Below are 10,838 nucleotides of genomic sequence, written 5' to 3'. Positions count from 1 at the left end.
TGCTGAAAAGGACGATCACTAGCCTAGCCAATATGAATTCCACTTTCTCTTAAAATACTAGGTTATTTTAAGAGAAAGTGGAATTCATATTGGCTAGGCTAGTGATCGTGAAATCGTGAACTCTTGATATGAACTTACCTATCCACACTGATCACACACAATGTCATAATTGATGCTGTACAGCACATGACATCCATCCCAACAAAGATGTTGCAGAAAACCTCCCCAAACAGCCAGACGCCTCCCGTCAGGTCAGTCACGATGGCAAAGGGCATCACGGCCACTGCCACAGACAGATCAGCTATGGCCAGAGATACTCATTGTCTCTTTTACTTAGTGGAGAAGAGGAGAGAAGTTTCCACAGCTTAGCAGAGCTGCACACACTTATATGTTACAAAAACTAAAAAAGAGAGATAAGAACATGTTTGTTTGGAAACCAGTTACAATTTTAAAGTTAAATTTGTATTTAAATTTTAAGAATGAAATCATTTACCTGTTGAGAGTGTGTTGACAGTCTGTAGTTGGATCACTGAACTCCAGAAAATCAGTAATAAGGACCAAGCAGGGTGTTTCAACATGCAGTTTCAACTTTGTCAAAGAGCACCAAAATTGCATACACACCAGGACGCAGCTTCAAAGTCTCTAGTTCATCAAGCCTCAAATGACATGGAAGCATTTTTAATGCTCAGTTTATTTATTTAGGGTTACTCTAGTGTTTTTGTCTTTCATTTTTACAAAAATTAATCAATTGAATACCCCATATGCTTTTCAATTTTCATAAAAAATGTGAATAAACATTATGCAATGCTTAACAGACTAGAAGCTCATGTATACTTTCAATTATCAAGGAGACATTTTGACATTTTAGTAAATAGTTTTAGTTGATATTTTATAAGGTTTGGAGTCAAAAATACAATTAAATGCTTCTTTTCTCTATATATGTGCGTTGGAGAAAAATCATAAATATTATTTTGCAATAGCTCAGGTACAGGTAGATTTTAACAGTTATTTTTTATGATTATTTATTAGAATTTTTGTTTATTTATTTTTTATTAATTGTTTGTATTTGTATATTTTTAAATTAATATCAGGTTGGGCTGGTTTTAACAGGTTTTATTGGGGCATGTTGTCGCAATTTTTTCAGTGAATATTACTTACGAGTATTTATTTAGATTATTAATACATTTCTTATATTTTTATCGTTACAATAATTTTTTTTCTGTAATTTCTATATAGATTTTATATATAAAAGATAAAAATTTTATATATATTTATACATAATAGAATTTTGTTGCATATTATTTTCACACCATAACTGCAACTTATGCATATAACTACAACTATGCATATATTCTTCACGACACACACCGCAATCACAACCAGCGTGTTGCCCATCACAGTGACCGCGGTGATGGTGCTGAGCATCATCCCAATAATCACTGTCTTAGTCAAGTCCAAGTCCAGGGTCTGCTGCTCCCCACACGACTCATTACTTTTGGGCTCCGCTGTGGTTACTACGGTGGGGGAAAATTCAGTTGTCCCATTGAGAAAGGCGATTTCGGTCTCGCTGGAAGCCCAAACCAGTTCAGCAGCGCCATGTGTCGTGAACATCACTGTATCGATATTTTGAGCGCGAGTAATCCTTCCGCGCGCCTGAAGTGGACAGTCAACCTCATGGTGCCTACGACCTCTGAGTCCGGCAACAACCAAATACACGAAAAACCCGCTCACGAAGTCAACGAAGAGACGAGAAACACACACTGAACTCTCTCTCAGCCTCGTTCCGCTGAGAAAACACGAGCTATAAGTAGTTTTGAGAGCCGCACTGTGAGTGAACCTGCGAGTAACCCTGATAGACGCTAAAAATATGCTTTCAGCCCACGCCACTCAAACATAATGTATTGTTTGAAGTATATGGATATTGAGTTACTTTATGGTGACTTTATTCATATAGAAGTCATTAAGCAACATTCTAAACGAATATTCTGGTTCTGGTTTCTGATTGGTCAATACCGCGCTCGAATCCTGTTTAACAGCGTCGATATCACTACACAACTAGTTTTTGTTGCATAGCAACGTTCTGTCAGCTCAGGGGTTTTGTTTTGGAGCGGAATTATTTCACTTTAGCTATTAATATTCTATTTTAAATCTAGCTATTATTTTAAATTGTATCAAAATATTTACAGTAGTAATAATAATAATCAGAATAATAATTCAGGCAGAGCGAGTTGTCTAGTTTTAATGCATTCAGTCATGACCAATCCAGTTCCAAAAGACTCTGGTAATGAAGCACTCTCACACCTTTCTCAATGTGTTGCATATAAAATTCATAATTATCAGTTACGTATGTTACAGCATGATATCACATTTCAGAGGGGATATTCAGATATATTTTGTAGCCTAAGCAAACACTCATTTTGCTCATATTATATGTTCATGCAAAAAAATCATAGCGCCCTCTCTGTGCAGTAGAATGTCGCCCTCTGCTGATGAATATCGGCTTCAATAACTTTCCATAGGATAGCCTACATCAAATTAGCTATATTGGAGATATGCAACCTATCTGTAGATAGTCACCACTTCATACACTGCAATCTTTACCGCTTTAAACGTATTCTACTGTCAATTTAGCGCTCTCTTTATTATAAATTTATATTTTAAACGTACTTTGTCATATTTATACCATCTTTATGGCTACTGTGTGTGTTGTTGAATAAACAAAATTATTCACCGTTTTGATTCAGATTTATAGCCTAAAGAAAAGAAAACAATAGGTTTGACATAAAGCCTAAATGAGAATATTTTCCCCATACTCAGGTGATTAAGGGGTTACATTTTAAGTCTGTATTCACTTATACATGCTGTGTGTGGTGTCTAAACAATTAAAAAAAAACTTTTTAAAAGTCAGCAATTAAATAATCGAACGTTTCTTTATTTGACCACTGGGTGACAATGCTGGATTACTGTTTATTAATTCTCTCCTATTCATAATTCTAACCTGCTCCTAGTGTCTCTATACTGTCTGGATATAAAAAAGGTCCTCTAACTCTAGCACTTTCTATTCTATTTTAATTCTACTTTATCTATATTTATCTTCTTTTTTGTTTTATTTTTTATAAAAAAACAACAACAACAAAAAACTAACAAACACTAGCTTCCTATTTTTTCTATTCTATCTACTTGTTAGCTTTGGATAAAAGCGTCTGCTAAATGACTAAATAAATAAAATAAAATAATATACACGTCATCCAGATAAACGGATTATCCTAGCGGATAATTGTATAGCGATGCATATAAATGACTTCATAAAGCGTTAGATGTGTGTTTAAAACTACACTACCCACAAATACATGTGCTGAGCAGATGCCGCCATGTTATAGGAAATCCGTTTGCACTATGGTATGGACAAGTTTAATCCGCAAGAAGGGAGTCAGGGCGACTCAGCGGATCGAACAAGAAAGGAGAAAGACAAACCAGCGAGACATAAAATTTGAGCGTTACATTAAACACGAACCAGAATACGCATTTATTATACACAAGCCTCTGTGGTCGCTTGACAAAAACAAGCAACATCTGGTGCAGAGCCTTTTTATTGTCGCTTGCCGCTCACTCCGCCACCCCTCCTTCATAGAGATGAAGTCTGAGTCATTTTTTAGATTCGGTTCTTTTGAACAGTTCGTTTTAAAGAACCATTTCAACAACCAATTTTTGATTATTTTACGTCATTACGTATTGCGTCACCTGCGTGGCATATAACACGTTAAGCCATTTGTAGACACATATTGCAATTACTACGATTTTTGTTATGAGTTTTAATAAAAAAGTTTTTAATGTGTCCAGATTAATTGAAGTGCCTTACGCATTTCCAGTTCTTTCGATTAGGAATAGTTAAAATGTTATTAGTACATGATTTAAATCAACGCACTCATCAGTTCTTGGCTCATTGTGAACAGGACACGTCCAAAAGAGACGGTTCTTGGTTCAGTGAGTCGGTTGACTCGAGAACCGATTCAGTCCTTTTCGTCAACGAACCGTTCAGACAGGAATTACGAACAGGTTCAAACGATTCCCTAAAAAAGATCCGACTCAAGCGAACGATTCGTTCACGAGTCGGACATCGCTACTCCCTCAGAGAAATTGACAGCAGCTGGGTCGCCTGTGTGAGCAAACCCGAAGGACAGACACGGCAGAAAATAAAACTCTGCCGTTACAGTGGGCTCCCCCTTCCCCTTTCCCCCACCGTTTGAGCGTACATATCAACAAACCGACCCCGACGAGCGCTCTTTCTCCGTTTCCCCGCTCTTACAGCGGAGCGGTCAGGACTTTTCTTCCTCGCGAACTGAAACGTCAGTAGCTTAGCCGAGCTAGCGGGCTAACGCGACTAGCTGGGTTCAGCTACAAGGAGGAATTACAATTGTTCCACCGAGACACTGAAGGATGTCGGGGAAGGAGCAGAATAAACAATCCACCACCGAACGGCTCGTCAAAGGTACGTTTTCTATGTGAAACAGCACGTTTTTATTCCGTTCGTCTGGTTGTGTGTTAGCTAACCCGCACTGGTAGCTGATGGGTGACATTCAGTTTTTGTGTAATATAAATATAAGCAAGTCAGGACATCTGTTTTGCTGACTGAGTTTTGGATAACTTAAAAAGTCTAATGACACACATGTTGATGGTTAATTTGACAGGTCGGCTCAGGCTGCATGGGATGAATTGGCATGAATTAAATTAGATCAATGAAGTTTTAAGCTCTAGTGTGCAAACATTGCGTAGAAGCAAAGCTGTCATGGTGAATTAGACCATTATAGGGATATTAGTGTGAATGCATGATACTCAAAGTGGTCTGAATATGCAAAACCCCTGGGATTCATGAAACTGAAACTGCCAAAGCTGTCAAGTACGAAAAATAAACATTTGATTTTGCATTGCAGGTGTTTTTCTGTTACTATAGGAGCATATATTACTATAGGACTATACATATAATCTTAAAATGAGAGACTGAGAATGGGAATATATATTTTTATGTAAACTGATTTTGGTGGGCTTAACGGCTATAGTTAATATACATAATATACAATTTTGTAGTTATTTTTAAATTTTATATGTAATATTTTAAAATAGAAAATGTATGCATTTGTGTGTGTATTATTAATTTAAAACATTAACTTGAATCAGATTTCGAAATTTGGCTGGCTTTATGCAAGCGTATTTCAGAAATCCCGTAGGTTTACATTCATCATCATTGCACAACAATTAATTCACTGTAGTACATTTGCTTTCATCCTTTTTCTTCCTCCTCCTTTAGGGCAACATCAGTGAGAACTGTGTCACTTCAGCTTTACTCTTTTGTCTGAGGTAGAACAAAACTAATAGAAGTAATCCATGTGATCCCAATTAACCTCGTACTTATAATCCTATTTTAGACACACAAAAAGATTGACCCTTGGTTAGGTGATGCATTTGTTGCATTTAAGCATCAACTCCTTATCAAGGGCTCGTGGGAGTTTTTTATGTCAAAGAGGTGAGACGCAGTAGAGTACTACAACTAATTGGATCACTAGGTCTGTGGCTTCATTGGTATAGAGGCATCCGGGGAACTTTGGCTTGTTTTTGATTAAAACTAGTGTGTCCGCTGACATATATAGTGTGCTCTTTCCTCTCAGTCCCTTATGTGCTGCTCTGTCAGCTCGCTGTGTTTTGGCTGATCGAGCTCAATTAGACAGTCTCTGTAATGAGCTGATAGCACTGGGCTCTTTAGTAGTCTAGTTCTGCATCCATAATGACTTGCATCTCCATTCCCAAGTCAGACCATTCAGCTATCTAAATCGCTACAGACAAAAAAACCCTCCTCATTAAAAAGAGCCGACTCTCTTTCTGTCTAGAATCCCTGTTCTTCTTTTTTGCAGGAACAGGAGCATTTCAGCTCCAAATTGGTTCCAGGTTTCACTGAATGCCTCCTTTCAGTTTAAGCACTCCAACACCTGGATTTTACGCCACACGTATGCGTAATCGCAGGCTGTCTGAAATTTTTTTTTGTGGGATTTGTTTTGTAAGCCACGATGGACAGACATCTGCATGGAGAGAGGTTTGAACTGGGGAATTATAGTCAGTTATATGCAGTTTATTTATATAGCGCTTGACACAATAGAGATTGTTCAAAGCAGCTTCACAGTATTAAACAAGGAAGTAACAGAATCAGTGATGCCAACTTCATCACATATGGGGCAATTACAAAGAATCAGGACAGTGGAGAGGGAATATTGTCTGATGCAAGTATTAATTGTAGATTGTTAGCACCTTGAAAGCGCTACTACCCAGTGACCAATCAGTGTCGTGCACCAGCATTCTTCTACCACGTCTGCGATAATTCTGTCTTAGCATATTTTCTGGCTGATGAGAGATGAATTCAGTCGACTCAAGTGTTAAAAAATGAAAAAAGCTTGGTGAGAGCATGCCGGCCTGTCCTTTCGTCCATTGTGTTTGGAAGGTAAAATGACTAAAGCTTGTGTTTAAAATGACTATAAGCTCTGCGAGAATGAACTCCAGCATGATTGAAGAGCTGAGTGGGAGTTGAGGTTCTCGCCAAGGCCGCGTCTTGATGAGTCCTCCCACAGTTAAAGCACGGAGCGTGGGGAATCAAGGATCGCAGTGGCACTTTTCTACTCCGCATTCATCAGCCGAGCCGTGCTTGGAACAATGTGACGGAGGCGGAGGAAAGATGAGGTTAAGTGCCTTTAAAAGCTTTCATTAGTTGCTAGACATTTCCACGCAACTCTTTTCTCACTTTCCCCTGCTGAGAACGGCGGATAGTAAGGTGGTTGTTGTGTTGTGCATTTAAACATGGGTCAACAGTCAGTTGAAAGCTTGAAAGGTTAGCATGAAAGAGCAGTTCAAGCTGGGTTGCTGTCTCTGGCTTTTTTATTTTATTTTTTTTGGAGGGGTTAACATCAACACCCTGCCCATCTTGAAATCGTATCACCATCTAATGCACTTCATCTGGAAATGAGCGAGTTATGCAGCTGATGCTATAAAGTTTTGGACCCCTGTCAGGCTGATGGTGAATTTGATGTTTTGGCTTATTTACAGATAGAAACTAGAGCTTTCACGGTCAGCGTCACCCTGCTTGTGTAATTATTCTGTCCTCATGCATGATTAACGGACCTCAGGCCCTGTCTCTCACCCTTTCACCACGGCTTTTCTCTCTAGGATCGCTCGTACCGCCCAAGATAGCTCTCGTCATCCTTGCTGAGAACCTCAAAGTCCATGTGTTTTCTTACCTACCCAAAAAAAAACAGTTAGTGTGATAAAACCACAGATCAGGCCGAATACAGGAAGTTACGCCTTTTCTAGCTTCCTTATTAATATACATGCGGTCTGGTCCAGAAGTCTCTTAAAGGGATAGTCCGCCCAATAATTCTGTCATTTACTGCAGAAAAAATATATTTTGTAAAATATTTATACTATACTGATAATATAACTGTTTTGTCCATACAATACAAGTCAGTGGGGTCCAAACCAACCACATCAGACCCCAGTGACTCCCACTGAATGGTCAAGCAAACTTGGAGACATTTTTCAAAATGTTCCTTCCTTTGCGTTTCACAGTAGCAAAGGTTTAGAATCATATGCAGGTTATCCTTATAAGATTACAAAAACCAACAAATGTATATTTGAAGTACTCCTGTTGGCAGAGAATGAGTTTGCATATTAAATAAGCCCGTCTCAGCAACATTTCCAGTTTTTGTTGTTGTTCAATTTTTTTGTTGTCAGCGACTCGGAGCACTTTTCATACCCTTTTTTCTGGCTGAAGAACATATAAATTTTGGCCATATCGTCCAGCCCTAATTTGAAGGCATTTAGATCTTTAATGGTTGGACAGCTATGCAGTGAACAACTCCTTTTAACTGGGCCTTCATTGGGTTGGGTTTTGACATCATCAAGGGCCACAAGTGTAGTACAGTAGCCTCACTGCTAGGTAAATACGTATTTTTGGTACTTTGATAGTAAAATCCCCCTCCCGCCCTGAGGGCTTCATTTTCACATGCAAATGCGCCACACTGAGAGGTTACACATTTTCTCTGCCATCGCCACAGAAGGGTGAACTCAACCCTCCAGCCAGATAATAGCCCTGTTACAGCTTTAGATAAAACAGGCAAATGAGCAGGTGTTCTTCCTTCATTCTGTCAGGCATGAAAGATTCGTTGTTTTTCTCTTCCTCCTACTGGTATGCAACAAGAACAACACCCTCTAATGGTTTCTGCCTGAACAGAATCCAAAATCATCAAAAATCGGTTGGTTTTGTAAACCCAAACCGATTCTTTGCTCCTAATTCCACCATTGGAGTCCCTGGAAGGTTCCTAGTCATCTGAGCTCGAAGCTTTATTGTGGCCTATCATGCCTGTGGTCCCAGCGCTGAAAGCCATGGCCGTCGGCCTGACCCACATTCTTCTGGAGAGCGAGCTTTGCCAACCTGGCCTGTGACCCTGGCGGAGAGGATTCCATACCGACCCCACCCTGACTTCAGGACGTAACTTCCCAACTCCTCTTAGACTGGTTTAAATGTTGTGGAATTCCTGCAACTGAAAATAGCTCGAGGCTCAGGGGGTTGCAGAGCGGTTCTAGCAGGCATTTGGTTGCATGCTGCCCGCCTCAGCGCTCACCCGTGCACATGGTGTCTGAATGTAAAATCCCAACCCCCAGGTTGTTGAGGGTTTATTTAAGCTGTCTTCTCCATGACAGTAAGGGCTTTGTGTCTTCTTAACAAGACCTATGCATGTTGTTTGGGGGAAGGGACGGGACCAGCTGTGGCCATGTGTGTTCTGATAACCCACATAGCTTTGTGGGAGAGTCCCAAATCCTGACCAGTAACGGTAACCGTTATTACCATGCATATGTTTCACTTTTAGTTTCTGGCAGTCAGCTTGGCATTGCATTTTTCAGGCAGCCTCGTAACTGCGAACTGTATGTTTTCAGTTGACGACGTGAATTGAGTAATTATGTGTCGTCTTGCAACCATGAGGTTTCACACATCAATTTTATTTGCCTGTATTCTGGCAAAGACGTTAAAGTAAACCAGCTGATGTCATTCATCAATTCACTCACGCATTCACATGTCAAGAAAAGTTCATGAAATGATCTGATCGTGAAAACAGTAATGTCACAGTGTACTGAGTTTGCGTTGTTTTTAAATGGGTCATATGATGTTGCTAAAAATAACATTATTTTGTGTATTTGGTGTAATGAAATGTGTTTATGCGGGTTAAGGTTCAAAAAACACATTATTTTCCACATAATGTACATTATTGTTTCTCCTCTATGCCCCGCCTTTCTGAAACGCGTTGATTTTTGCAAAGCTCATCGGTTTGAAATAACGATTACTAACACGTGTCTACACCGGACGCGAGCGGCGTGGCAAAATTGGCTCAACATCGTGATGTTGCCCAACCCTACTAGGAATGTTCAAAACTGCATATTTTTCCAACAGCTAGTCTTAAAATCTTGAATGATTAGGCTGGTTTTAGGTTCTGAAATGTCAAAATCTAGTTTGACAGACAAGCTTTGAGTTACTTGTGATGGAAGCCTGAGAGTAGCATGTTAAGAAACTCTTGGGCTGAGATATTTTTATTTGGAGAAACACCATAACACATTTTTCTGCTTTGGTTCTGCACTTTTATAACACTCCATCTGGCTTTGAAATTGTGGAGAAGCTGCCTTAACTTGAAGACACCTCGGTCAACAGATGCTGCGATAGACTCTTGAGACTGCACCACACTGTTATCGACTGCACGGTCGTGACTGTAAACATGCTGCTTTAAATTTAGACATTTGTTGCGACGGTCTATCGGGTAGTTCCAAATTAATATGGGATCTGAATTGCTCTGGCACAAAGCTTTAATCCATTTTGTACAGTCAAAATGGCTAAAAACGTGTATAATGTCTTCTTGTATGTACAATATTATTTCTCTGAAGTATGAAATGTTTGCCAGCAGGGTTTCCCTGTGACTAACGAGACTAAAAAAAGTGAGTCTTTCTTTCTCTTTCCTGCAGCAGTGCCGTACCCTCCCACAACGCGGCTCACCATGAAAGAGCTGTACGAGGACGGCAAGCCCAAGGTGGAGCTTTTGAAGAGCCACCTGGTGAAAGAGGGGCGCCTGGAGGAAGACGCGGCCCTACGCATCATCAACGATGGCGCCAGCATCCTCCGCCATGAGAAATGCATGCTGGAAGTGGAGGCCCCCATCACAGGTAGGGTGTTGCACACTTGATGACTCACTGTGCGGCGACGCTACAAACCTGTCATGATTCACAACCAGCATCTACATCCAGGATGTGGTTCTCACAGGATCTTCGCTACACCTAATGCCGTACAATCACAGAAAAACATGATGCCCACTGGTGATGGTACTCGCTCACAAGCTTTCTCATAAACTTAGAGTTAGTTTACAGCGATATGGTTTCCCTCATGGAGAATGTTATCTAAGACCAATAAAAGTACCCTCAAGGTTCTGTGGTTACTTGATCGGGCATCTCTGATATCATACTTAATCTTTAGGTTTAGTTTTGACCCCGACTTAATCCTCAAGCCAGCAAGAAGAGCATGATTATTTTCATACGGAGCTAGTCTTCCACAGCAACCCCTAATGTGGTTGCTCTGCAAAGATCAGCGAAACAGTTGCATCCTAGACTCTCTCTCTTTCACACACCCCCACACTTTAATTCCTCAGTGGAGGCCACAGGAAACCCCCAGCACTCGCCATACACTCGAGCAAACACACAAACAGGTGTGTGGATATAAATGGGCACGTCTATCCATATCTCCCCCCCCCCCCCCCCACCCC

The 10,838-nt window shown here is 40.2% G+C and overlaps 2 protein-coding genes across 3 annotated transcripts in view; one reads left to right on the top strand and one right to left on the bottom strand.

The window, feature by feature from the left end:
* Nucleotides 1-3,726, bottom strand: part of LOC107677974 (5-hydroxytryptamine receptor 7-like) — a 10,462-nt gene extending 6,736 nt beyond the window's left edge. Inside the window, exons 1-3 of the mRNA XM_016473051.1 lie at nt 3,722-3,726; nt 1,392-1,786; nt 139-316 (exon numbers count right to left, since the gene is read on the bottom strand). Coding sequence (XP_016328537.1) covers nt 139-316; nt 1,392-1,786; nt 3,722-3,726 — 578 coding nt within the window. The remainder of the gene's footprint in view (nt 1-138; nt 317-1,391; nt 1,787-3,721) is intronic.
* A 360-nt stretch (nt 3,727-4,086) lies between these two features.
* ppp3ccb (protein phosphatase 3, catalytic subunit, gamma isozyme, b) overlaps nt 4,087-10,838 on the top strand; it is a 38,900-nt gene continuing 32,148 nt past the window's right edge. For both annotated transcript variants that reach the window (XM_016473117.1, XM_016473116.1), the window contains exons 1-2: nt 4,087-4,489; nt 10,048-10,245. In XM_016473117.1, coding sequence (XP_016328603.1) covers nt 4,438-4,489; nt 10,048-10,245 — 250 coding nt within the window. In that variant the 5' untranslated portion in view covers nt 4,087-4,437. The remainder of the gene's footprint in view (nt 4,490-10,047; nt 10,246-10,838) is intronic.

Source organism: Sinocyclocheilus anshuiensis, unplaced genomic scaffold (genome assembly GCF_001515605.1).
Source record: "Sinocyclocheilus anshuiensis isolate Anshui unplaced genomic scaffold, SAMN03320099.WGS_v1.1 scaffold260, whole genome shotgun sequence".
Classification (NCBI taxonomy): Eukaryota; Metazoa; Chordata; class Actinopteri; order Cypriniformes; family Cyprinidae; genus Sinocyclocheilus; species Sinocyclocheilus anshuiensis.
This window is presented reverse-complemented; position numbering and strand designations above follow the sequence as displayed.